The sequence below is a fragment of the Saccoglossus kowalevskii genome, chromosome 3, assembly GCF_978046115.1.
Source record: "Saccoglossus kowalevskii chromosome 3, keSacKowa6.1, whole genome shotgun sequence".
In the NCBI taxonomy this organism is placed as follows: domain Eukaryota; kingdom Metazoa; phylum Hemichordata; class Enteropneusta; family Harrimaniidae; genus Saccoglossus; species Saccoglossus kowalevskii.
Window position 1 is genome coordinate 39,162,653 of NC_140643.1, and position 12,044 is coordinate 39,174,696.

Consider the following 12,044-nt stretch of genomic DNA (forward strand, 5'->3'; position numbering starts at 1 on the left):
AAGGTGCAGTGACTACTATAAATTTCAGTGACCGATTGTGACCTGCAGTTTGTTCACGAGTCGTTCTCAGTGTAGATCACGCGGAGAAGCGCTATTTCCCGATTACGACGAACAGTTCGTGAATTCGTAAGTATAAATAACAGTTTGTAAATATCAGTCTTAGTCGAAATCCTTTTCGGTGAGTCTGTACAATGTTCGTCTGCCCGTGCGTCGGTCGATCGTCATCATTTTATTCTTACATGAAATAAATTGACTTGTTAGTGCGTCTATGACCTATATAATAGACATGGGCCTGACTCACAGAAGAACGGTAACGTCGATTATGACGAATTAAACACAGTTTAGGTTGCCTTTTTTATAACGTATTTATAGTATTATGGCGAACAGTTTATTGGGATGATGTGTACAGTGCTGTGAGACTGCTCTACCTGTACCTGTGTACAGGATTTTCAAACAAACCAATAGTTCAAACACCGATCATGCATGATTACTCACTGAGACACGGCCGGCCACGTAGCCAGCACTAAGCCGGTTCTTCGAAGAGAAGGGACATTCGATGTCAGTCATGAATAGGCTGAAATAACAAGTAAAGGTTTTGTCCAGTGTGTGGTTCACTCCCGGATCTACCGTATGCTACATAGTTGTCACTGTACGTATGTTTGTGTGATAGTGCCGACAGAAAGGAAAGTACTTAGCTGGGTTCTCACGACTCCCAAGAATTTGTTTTAGATTTTTAACGACACTTCCTTATAAATGCACAATGTAATATACTTTTATGGGTTTGTGGTCAGTATCGATTACCACTTTTCATTTCCCACTTTGTAATTTATTTATATTTTTTGTGATCAATATTACCCAAATATAATGGCAATGACAAACAGTGAGGCTAAGAGAACTACAACTAATAAGGCCAGACTTTTATTATTCCTTGTTTCGCGAACCCGCCGAATGAACAGAAGCCGAAAATGAAATAAAAATAAAAGTTTATTTCAGCGTAATTTCTCGTGCCCGCCGACTTGTGAGTGCAAAAATTGCTAAAAAAAATTATTCTTATCTTCATTTTTTTCCGCCCGTCGCCTAACAAATTCAAGTTTCATTTTCATGGAAGTATCATGATCAAAGTACCGAAGTCTCGCGCAGATCTATACTTTATGCACGTTGGTTGACAGTGAATCTCAGGTATTGACCTCCCTGCGTGCTGCTTGAGACTACGAGGCGAACATGGCGGCGTGGTTTGTGGTGACACGCCGTGAAACTCTGTCGTCAAAAACCGAGAAATCCCTCATTAATGCTGAAAATTGTGCCACAATTGGTGACATTGCCAACCAGGTTATACATGGAATAAAATTGTATTTCATTTTTTCTCTTCGATCAATGATCTCACTTAGAATTCTTTGTGAATCACACAAATCTAATGGAAAAAAAGAATTAATTTTATTTTTTCCCCTCCTCAAAGAAATTGACTTGTAAAAACTCAAGAAACAAGGAATAAAGAGTCTGGCCTAAGTATTAAAGATAAATTCACTGCTCTCTCTACAATTTTTTTTCTTTCTCAAAATTTATAAAATATTTGAAAATGAATTTAGTAAAATTTACATTATGAACATGAAAGATGTTTGCTATTTCTTACTTTCCTTTCTCAACTATAAATTTTGCTAATTCTTTAAAATAATCAGTGTTACCCCAAATTAATCAAAACCATCTTGTGCATAATCATTCAATCATGTGGGGAAAGGTCAACTTGTAGTATAATATAGTAGAATAAAATGTATGGTTTTCATATTATTGTGTTTATTTCCAGTCTCTGTCTCTCATGTATGTTGTTGCTGTTCCGTCCTGGTAATTGAGGAATTTTGTCTCTGTTGTGTACCACCAGTGAATTTGTCAGTTGAATTTTCTCTCATCAAATACTCCTCAATTTGGGACAAAACCTTGTGTAATGTTTGGTGGTTCTTTCAGAGATCACACTTATGGAAAATGCACAGATCTTGTATCATATCTTAATTTTATTTTTTTACCCCTAGACAAAAAGCCTTATCTCTGGAATGTTCTCGACACAATTGCTGCAGACAAGACAATGATAAAAAAAACGTTTGGTGAAACAAAATTTACTTTTTTCTGAAAAGTGTCAAAATGTGTGTGAATGATTGTGATCTCTGTCCAAATAGGGAGTCTGAATCAAAACCCTGTACATGCTAAGATTGGCTGCCTGATGCTTGGCACAAACCAAAATCGTACCCTTGAACCTAAGAGAACATGTATTCATATGACATAGCAATGGATGGAAGTGCAGCCAGAAAGAAATAAGATAATAAAATTTTGTTTCACGTAAAATTTGACAGACAACAAAAAACAGGTGTATAATGATGTGATTTCGGAGAAGCTGAGGGGTCCCAAGTAGGTCTCAATGTGGGTCCTGATTAACGTGAACTAGACTACAGTACTCCCACTGCTAACATGAAAGATTTAAAATCCTATAACATTGTAAATCTAACGTTTAATTAAATCGTTATAACCCAAGTGACCAATTCCTTTGACATGTACATGTTATATTGAAAACTGGAATTTTGACATCCAAGGCAGAGTCACAATAGTGTCTAGTAGAGACTGTAACCAAGACTACCGGTACCATAATATTGATAGATGACCTAATGGGTAGCATGTCCACTCACATCAGGGAGATTGTGGATATGACTTGCATTGTTGCATTCTATGCCCACTTGTAATGCTCACTGTTGACCAGAAAAGATTGTATGAGTAGATATTATGCGTCTTCAATCTGATGAAATACTTGCTAAATAAATTTTAAATAGGATACATATGTTAAACACGTAAATCATGATGTAGTTAATTAATGTCATTTTGAATGTTATCACTTCTAAAATATTAAGTGACATCTTTTAATGTTTATTTTTTTCTCAATGTTCCAATATGTGCTTAGCAAAAGGTAAAGGTTCTTTTGCTGAATCATGCTACTGTGGGTGAAAGGTCAACTTGTCCTTTGAAGCCTGACATCAATAGCTGGGTGGTTTGGGGGCATTATAATAGAACCTGATGTACAACTAGATCAGGTGGCTTTAGTGATTGATTATACAGAAATTATGTAATGTAAATGTAACAACAATTAATGATGCACCATCAACTCAACTAGTGTTTCATACCATTGGCAGGTATTTTACTTGTTGCCTATATTCAAATAAATGTCACTGTAAAAGTACATACATGTGGCCAGCAGGATAAGGGACAATGCTGTCAAGTAGCCAACACTGAATTGAATTTGGGTTCTGGCCAGTTCAGTTAATATAAGAGAGCAAGACAATGGGACTTTTTTAAGTTGAATTGAATATTTAACTGATCATTCGATTCTGTCTTTCAGTCCCTGGCAGTCAGGTTGACATAGGAAGATGGCACAGCTAACTCGTTTGAAATGTCCATTCTTGGCCAAAGTACCAACACAGTGTATTAAGAAGGCTGGGGTAACACTCTTCAATTATGCAGAGAATTGCCCTGTGATGTCCCACATGGTGAATCGCCATGCATCTACCATGCAAGTAGATTCTGAAAAAGGAAGAGCCCAAGGTATGTTTTCTTAACAATTTTAGGGATCAGAACAAAATTATTTACCTATACAATATAAAATAATATTTTATTTTAATTGTAAAATTGAAAAGTATACAATTGAAATAGCACAGTATATTTTGGGATAAATTGTTACATGTATGTACTATTGTATTGCATTCAACCTACCAGCACACACTAAAAATGTAAGGATTTAGGTACATGTATTTTAAAATAAATTCTGGCAGAGACAAAAAAAATTATTTCAGGCCATTGTGAATTCCAACAGTCTCACCTTATAAATTAAAAAAAATGAATATCCAATTATTTTTCATCACTCACTACAGCTGTACTCTTCCAATCGTTTTTTATTGTGTATGTACCATTCTCTAAAACGTACAAATCAATAAGCCATGCTAAGCCTATATGATCTCAATACATTTACCCGACATAGTAGTTTTTCAAAAACCTGAATTCATAGTATGACAGCTATAAATTTTTCTTAAGTCGTAACTCCACATGTTACTGAGTGATTGGAATTGCCAGCCTGACAACACATACATCAATGCTCTCATTAAATGTACTACATTTGTATAATTGCAAGCTATGCAAAATGTATAAACTGACATTTTTGTTAAAATCTAGTAATATTGACCATTTTGTGCTGATGTATTATATCATCAATTTTTTTGTTCATACCATGGTCGTTAAGTTTTGTAGGAAATATTACCGATAGTTGTAAAAAGAAGCTGCTCATTAAATCTCAATATCCTACTGTTTGTGAAAGATTCATTTCAATGATAAATAGCTTATCTATAAAACCTATTGATTCTGTAATAATTGCATAGCATCAAAAATAGGTCTTATTAAATACACGACTTGAAGATGTACACCTAGAGAATCACCTTTTGTTGAATCTGGTGAATTTGCCCCCCTCCAAATAATATAAAAATAATTGCCTTTGATTTTTAGTATGTGATAATTTACTAAAAATTTATATGAAAGTAGTGAATGGTTGTAAGAATTTTAAAAAAAAAATATTTTTCTTGTTAGCTGAAGGTGGTAAATGCCCAGTGTATGGAAAATGTCCATTCCTGGATAATGTAGATTATGTAAAGAAATGCAGTGACCTTGATGATGATGATGTCATTCATGCTGGTGTAAAGAAAGAAGAATCTATGCCAAAAGGTAATCATGATAAACATAAAACTGAAATAGCCAACCACATTGTGTAACGAGGTGAAGATTTATGATTTGTATTTTTCATCTCAGATCTGGAGCCTGTGAAAAAACAAATAATTTGAGTTTGTACAATGGCTGTACAATGCACTCTTGATGAATATTACTCATTATATTGCATATTCTCAGCAAAGCATGTTGGTAAAAGTTACTGATAAATCTGAATTTATTAAACATCATTAAAAAGGAATGTGAATCCCTTGATATTAATTATATCGTGAACTTCAACCAGAATTGTTCTCCCAGGGGAAAAAAAATTTAGTCCATCACTTCATGTTGCTAATTCCTCTTCTTTTAGGCTCTGAAATGATTGGCAAAGCTGCTGAACAAATGAGAGCTATTCATAAACAGCACCCTATGATGAAAGCATCTGTTGCTATGGATACCAAGCCTTCTCCATCAATTGACATCACTAAGAACGTTGCTACAGAAGGTATGTTTCTGAGAATGTTGCGGTTTGCTATCCACTATTAATATTGCAGAATCAATCAGTATTCCTCCTCACTGTTTTTCTTTAATGAAAAAAAGTATTGTGCGCATTTCAAATAAAAAATCAGATCCTATTATAAATATATCAGTTTACTATTATAATGGTTTGCCAGTGGGTCATGTCAATTTCTCTTTCAAAATGCTTCAAACTGCACGTAGACATCAGTTGTAATGACCCCTGTGCACACATGTTCTTTAGTCTTTTGTTGTATGTCTCTGAGGCTTTATGTACTTTCTAGGTCAAGCTATAAATGATGGGTCTCTGACCCAGAAGATGTTCAACTCTATTAAAGAGGCTTTTGTACCAAGCAAACCTATGTCTGACCGCCTTGCTAAGAAGGAAGACATTGCAAAACCCAAGGTGAAAGCTAAAGCAAAACCCAAGCCTTTAAAAGGTATGAAATAGCTATGTTTCTATAAAAAAAAAATTATACATGTATTTTATTCAATTTTCTGAATTTTTCATAATCTGTAAAATGGTTCATGGAACTATCTTCACTCTCATGCAGATGATGGCTCATTTGATTATGAAACCTTCTTCGAAGGGGAGATTGATGCAAAGAAGGCAGACCATTCCTATCGGGTTTTCAAGAAATTGGAGAGAGATGCGACTAAATTTCCCTTTGCTAAAGAGTTTTCAAATGCTAAAAAGGAAGGGGATCCTGGTCAGCCCATCACTGTGTGGTGCAGCAATGATTACCTTGGTATGAGTCGTCACCCTGCTGTTACTGATGCCATTATGTGAGTTTCATGCTGTTAGCCACTATTCAAATCAAATTAATCTGGCATTTCTTTATCTACCTGGTAATTTTAATGTGCTTTGTACCAAGTTGGTTATTATGATTATTTTTGTCAAATATACATTTAATAATTATAGTTTAATGCATGCATTGATTGATTTCCCTCAAATACCAGTGAGCGTAAACCCATTCATATAGAGTGCATTACAATCGGGCTGCTTGTTTTTTTGTGTTCTTGCTGTTTTATATATGAAATTTATTACTTAATGTCATTCAGTCAGTACGCACTACATTTTTGTTATGCCCATCAGCTTGTCTGATGTTATCCAATGTGACAAACAGATTACCATTTCTGTCCTGAAAGCTATTATTCATCTAGTCTCATTAAAATAAATCTATTTAAAGTGTCTTTTGAGATAATTTGGCTAATTGAATAATGTGCAGCTCTTGCATTCCTCTTATTTTTTCTTGATCATTTAAAGTAAGATGAGGTGATAACGTATTAGCAATGGCTGTAGCTAGGCACTATAGTCAATTCACATCTCAGAAAATTAGAATTTGACGAGCTATTCAGACCTTCACATGCCTTATTAGGCTTGTCAGGATTAAATTGAGTTGAATAGAGCAATGACAAGAAATTATGATGAGGGAACATTATTAACATCATTCCTAATCTGGAAGTTGCTCATTTCAATATAATTCACTAAGTAATTGCAGTATGCTTCACTAATCTGTACTCTCGGTCAGTAAGCAGCTAAAACTGATTCGTACATAAGGCATTAGTGGTCTTTGAGCTATTTCCCACTTACAAAGGGATTTTGAAAATATAATATTTGAATATAATATTTTGAAAAGGGAGACTTTGGCAAAAAAAAAAATTTCTGACATTCCTTCATTATTCAGAGTTACAAATTTTATTTGTTTCTATCCTGTTTGTCCTTTACCTTTGTATTTTAGTGTTTTGACGCACTAGATTTGTTGTAGATTTGTTTAGTCTACTAAACATGTGTTACACCCTGTGACAGATTGGCATCTCTTTCTCTCTCTAAACGAATTTAATAGAGCATGACCTCACTGTCCATTATCTATTTCTAAATCTCACCAAACATTCAAGTAATAAATGAGAAGTCAGATTTAGAGTGAAAATATTTCATGAACCCTTGGTACAATTTATAGCATGGTACAAAATGTATATAGCTGTGTGGTGCACTATTAAAGATGCATGTTCTTTATACATACCTATTTTGTTAAACTTATTTTTTTGATCATCAATATTGAAGACCGTGAGTTAATGAGAAATTTGGCATTGTTAGACATTCCTATAGTCATTTGTTTTATGAATCTATTGTTGCATTTTTAGATTATTCAGTTCTAAATATAGCTATGTTATTTGGTAGGAATTAAATATCCACACATACTGAAAATGAAATGAAAATAAAGACAAAAATGGTCAAACAAAACAAAATTCTGCAGCACTATTTTAGGTTTACCATTATTTCCAAATGTAAATGACCTACCATGCAAATACAGATATGAATAGCTCCATAAACTGTAATTTGCTTGAGGGGTATATTTTGAATATTTTCACTATGGTTGTATTTATAGTGACACTTTGAAGAAGCGAGGTGCTGGTGCCGGTGGGACTCGCAATATTTCTGGTAATACAACATACCATGAAAAGTTGGAAAAACAACTGGCTGATCTACACCAGAAAGAAGCTGGATTGGTCTTTACGTCTTGTTATGTGGCGAACGATTCCACCTTATTCACCCTTGCTAGAGCTCTGCCAGGTAAAAATACCATCAATGTTTCTTCCGAGATACTTTCATGTAACATTTCACCAACCAGAATATGCATGTCAAATGTGCACACCACTCATTACACACACCCATACAGAAGATAAACAAATTTCTTTCTTCTATTTGGTAAAGTGTGCTTGTGGTAGAGTATGTTACATTGAAAAGAGAAATAATACATTACCAATAATCTTATCCAGCATATTATGTTATTTCCAGATTTTAACGTTTTATGATTTGTTGTCCCATAGGATGCGAGATTTATTCGGATTCTGGGAATCATGCCTCCATGATTCAGGGAATTAAAAATAGTGGAGCTCCCAAGTTTATTTTCCGGCATAATGATCCTGAACACTTGGAAGAATTATTGAAAAAGTCTGATAAGTCAACTCCGAAGATTGTTGCTTTTGAAACTGTCCATTCTATGACTGGTAAGTGTCCATAATGAAATAACAGCAGATATTTTTACTCCATTCTGAAATTTGGAATGTTTGGATTGGTTATGAAATGAATGTATTTGTAATTTCAACTGAGATTCATTGCCAAACAACCAAATATATCATATACAGAAATGTACCAGTATTGCAAAATACTGTATATATAAATGTTATTTCATTTGCAATTTACAGGAGCTGTTTGTCCTTTGAAAGAATTGTGCGAAATTTCTCATCGGTATGGTGCCATTACCTTTGTGGATGAAGTACATGCTGTTGGATTATATGGTGAACACGGAGCTGGTATTGGTGAAAAAGAAGGGCTATTACACGAAATTGACATTGTATCTGGTACACTGGGTAAGTTCACCTTAGACTTTATCAGTATTTTGGTGTTTTGTTTTTAAAGAAGCCTTGTTACTATGTCCTGAATATTGTGAATTGATTTTTTGTTTTTTGCACAGGAAAGGCATTTGGTAATATTGGTGGTTACATAGCAAGTACTGCTAAACTGGTTGATATGGTACGAAGTTATGCTTCTGGGTTCATCTTTACTACTGCTCTACCACCCACTGTAATGGCTGGAGCCATGGCCTCAATCAAGGTAGGGTGTGTTTTGAACACTACCAGTACATATTTGGTTATGAGTTATAAGCTAGGAGTGTTATTGTGGTTGTGGATACATTGTTCATTAGTGTACGTTGTAGATAATCTTGGATATTTATTATAACAGGTAGTGAGTGGACCTGAGGGACGTGAACTGCGAGGTAGACATCAGGCGAGAGTTGGTGAGCTGCGAAGTAAATTAATGGCTGCTGGTCTACCTGTGGTCCACTGTCCAAGTCATATCATACCAATTCATGTAAGTATCTCCCAATACTATGGTTTTATTGAGAGGCAGCATAGGGTGAAAAAATTGGCTCTTTGTAGTCACACGCCATATATTATAATTTTCAACTACAATGCAAGTTCATGTATAATCAGGCAAGAATATGTGATAGTTCAACATTTGGTTCCCTACTTCTTGATTGCTGACAAAACCCAAAATGTTGTCCATCCTGATAATACTGCTAAAGCTGTTCTCTTGAACAGTTACTGAGAATAATGTAAATTTTACCCAGTTGTATTGATCACAAGTGTAAATATAATTATTTTTTTCTGCCAGGTTGGTAATCCTGCGCAGTGTACCAAGGTTGCCAATGAAATGATGTCTAAGCATAGTATATATGTTCAAGCCATCAACTATCCTACTGTACCACGGGGAGAAGAGAAACTAAGAATTGCACCGACCCCATTCCATGCCACTGAGATGATGGATGGATTTGTTCAATCTCTGGTTGATGTATGGAAAGAAAATGGTTTAGGGTTGATGAATAAAGTCTGCACTGCAGAATGTCAATTCTGCCAGGATCCAGAAAAATTCGAGCAGTTGTCTGCCAGGGAGAAGGAATTCCTGAAAAATTTGGCTGTTGAGGTGGCTTAACAAATCACTGGCTCTGATGCTCCAAACTTCCCCTGCACATATGGGGATAGTGGAGCCATAGGCATCCATGTGTATGTGATTATTATCAAAATGTAGTTTTAGTTGTTGTCAAATGACAACAGTCTCTTACAACATTCTTACATGTGTACTTTATTAATCGTACTGTCATGTGGCATGATTGCAAATATGTGCAAGTTTCTTCTATATGCAATATAAGATTTAATCAAATCTAGTTTAGTGCAATCAATTTTAAATTATCTCTTCTTGATAATATCCTGCTTTGCATTAACTGACACACCCCTCATTATCTATCTGATGTTTCATGTCTATTGTTCTCATGGTGTGCCTACATTGACTTGAACACTCCTGCATTTTGATAGTTGGACTTGGACTGAAGTGTTGTTGTTAGACCTTGCCTTCAAGTCTGCACAAGCATATTTCCATGTGCTTGAAGTCGTGGAGACGGCCAATTAAGTGATAACACAGAATACTGTGCCAACTATACTTGCATGTAGTTGCATAGTGATTCACCAGGCAAAATTCTTGAGCATACTCGGAATGGCTGGAGACCAGGCTTGTTTCACACATGGTGTACAATCTTGACAATGCTAGCGCTCGCCTCTTGTTTTCTTTACACACATTTGCAGTCACTGTAAATGTAGTGATTACTTGAAGACACTTTGTCGCCATAATTAATATCAAATCAAAAACTACTAATTTGTCATCAAAGAGTACACATGAAAGTGTTAAAGGAGGCAGGCAGCTGGACTGCCTATAGACTAGTTAATATTTTATTTATTGATATAACTATGTATGACATGTTTCATCATTTACAGAGTGCACAGTTTTTACAAAAAGTAAGATGAATCTTAACTACTGTAAAATGACTAATTTTTACTGGGTTTAAATTTTGCTGATTTACCATTTCAGGCATATTCAGTTGGTTTTAAATTCAGTTTTATCATTAAAATAATGTGTTCTATGCTAAATTTTAAATATTCAGTGGGTTTTAAATTCACGGTTTTATCATTAAAATAATGTGTTCTATGCTTAATTTTACATATTCACTGGGTTTTAATTTAGCTCATTTTCCAGTCAGCGAAATAAGCAAAATTAAAACCCAGTGAATAATTAATCCTTTTACAGTAATTGTTTTTGACTATCCTAATATGACAAGACTAATATCGGTGTTTCACAATGCCCAAAATTATTCCGGACTATCAAGCATATCACAGTCTGCTTTGGCAGATATGAGAACTGTAATGATCTGCTTACCATATTTGCTATATATGGAAACACCTCTGTAAATTACGGAAGCGCATACACTACTAATGGAGCAAATATTGTATTGTAACCTGTGCACTCTGTATAAATACATTGTTATATGGGGGGAAATATAGTTTATGATTATATTATTCTCTAATGCTCTAAAATACATTACAGCTGAACAATGACTATAATTGAAAAAAAGATTGGTATCTTACAATTAATTCAGTCAGTAAGAAAGGTCACAAAGCTTTGTTTATCTCTGCTTTCACACAAATTCACATTCCAAATTCAACATATCACAGTGTGTTGATTCATCCCAGAAATATTGACTGCATCTGATCCTGCATTTACAAAACATTCAACTGCCATTGTCTGAGTATATGGGATGGCGTATCAATGTTCAGCTGTAAAACTATTCAGCGCTTTATCATTTACATACAAGTCAAAGTTGACTACAAGTGCACCAAGCCTTAAATTGCTCAGTGATATATTGTAAATCACATTCATCTCGATCACAAATATACAGAGTATCATCTACTTGTGATATCAAATGAACAAATAAATATATGATGCATAATCTATATCATTCTATTGTTTTTTCTGTGCTAATTTGCTACTGACTCTTCCACTAATTATGAGGTTATCATGAGTATACCTTAATAAATGAAGTAGTGCTGTGATCATATTGATGGACATGTAATACTCTCGAGTAATACTCTGTTGGCAATAGTTTGACAGAATGTATATGCCATGCCCCATGTGACTAGGTAATCTATGGAACAGAAGATTAGCAAGCTATTCAAGATGATCTGGCAAGGCATGTTGGGTCTAATAAAACGTATCAGTGAAGATAATTTGATACAACCGATTACGAGCTATTTAATGGGACTAGCCAATGCTGCTCATCGCGTTTAGAACCCTAGTTATCAAATAGAATAAATAATAATTCTTGAGGCTTTTTAATGTGATAGGAAAGAAAAGTGATGGCTTGGCAGCAAGATTTGACAAGTTGGTGGAATGGAGTTGTTAATCAATA

The 12,044-nt window shown here is 34.8% G+C and overlaps 1 protein-coding gene across 1 annotated transcript; it reads left to right on the plus strand.

The window, feature by feature from the left end:
• On the plus strand, window positions 1–11,589 carry LOC100374546 (5-aminolevulinate synthase, erythroid-specific, mitochondrial-like). Its single transcript, XM_002739923.4, has 12 exons — window positions 1–126; window positions 3,377–3,579; window positions 4,612–4,746; window positions 5,096–5,230; window positions 5,526–5,681; window positions 5,796–6,027; window positions 7,632–7,816; window positions 8,074–8,253; window positions 8,452–8,616; window positions 8,721–8,860; window positions 8,990–9,118; window positions 9,422–11,589. The coding sequence occupies exons 2-12, from the start codon at window positions 3,405–3,407 to the stop codon at window positions 9,737–9,739; spliced, it is 1,950 nt and encodes a 649-aa protein (XP_002739969.1). The 5' UTR covers window positions 1–126; window positions 3,377–3,404; the 3' UTR covers window positions 9,740–11,589.
• The last annotated feature ends 455 nt before the right edge of the window (window positions 11,590–12,044 follow it).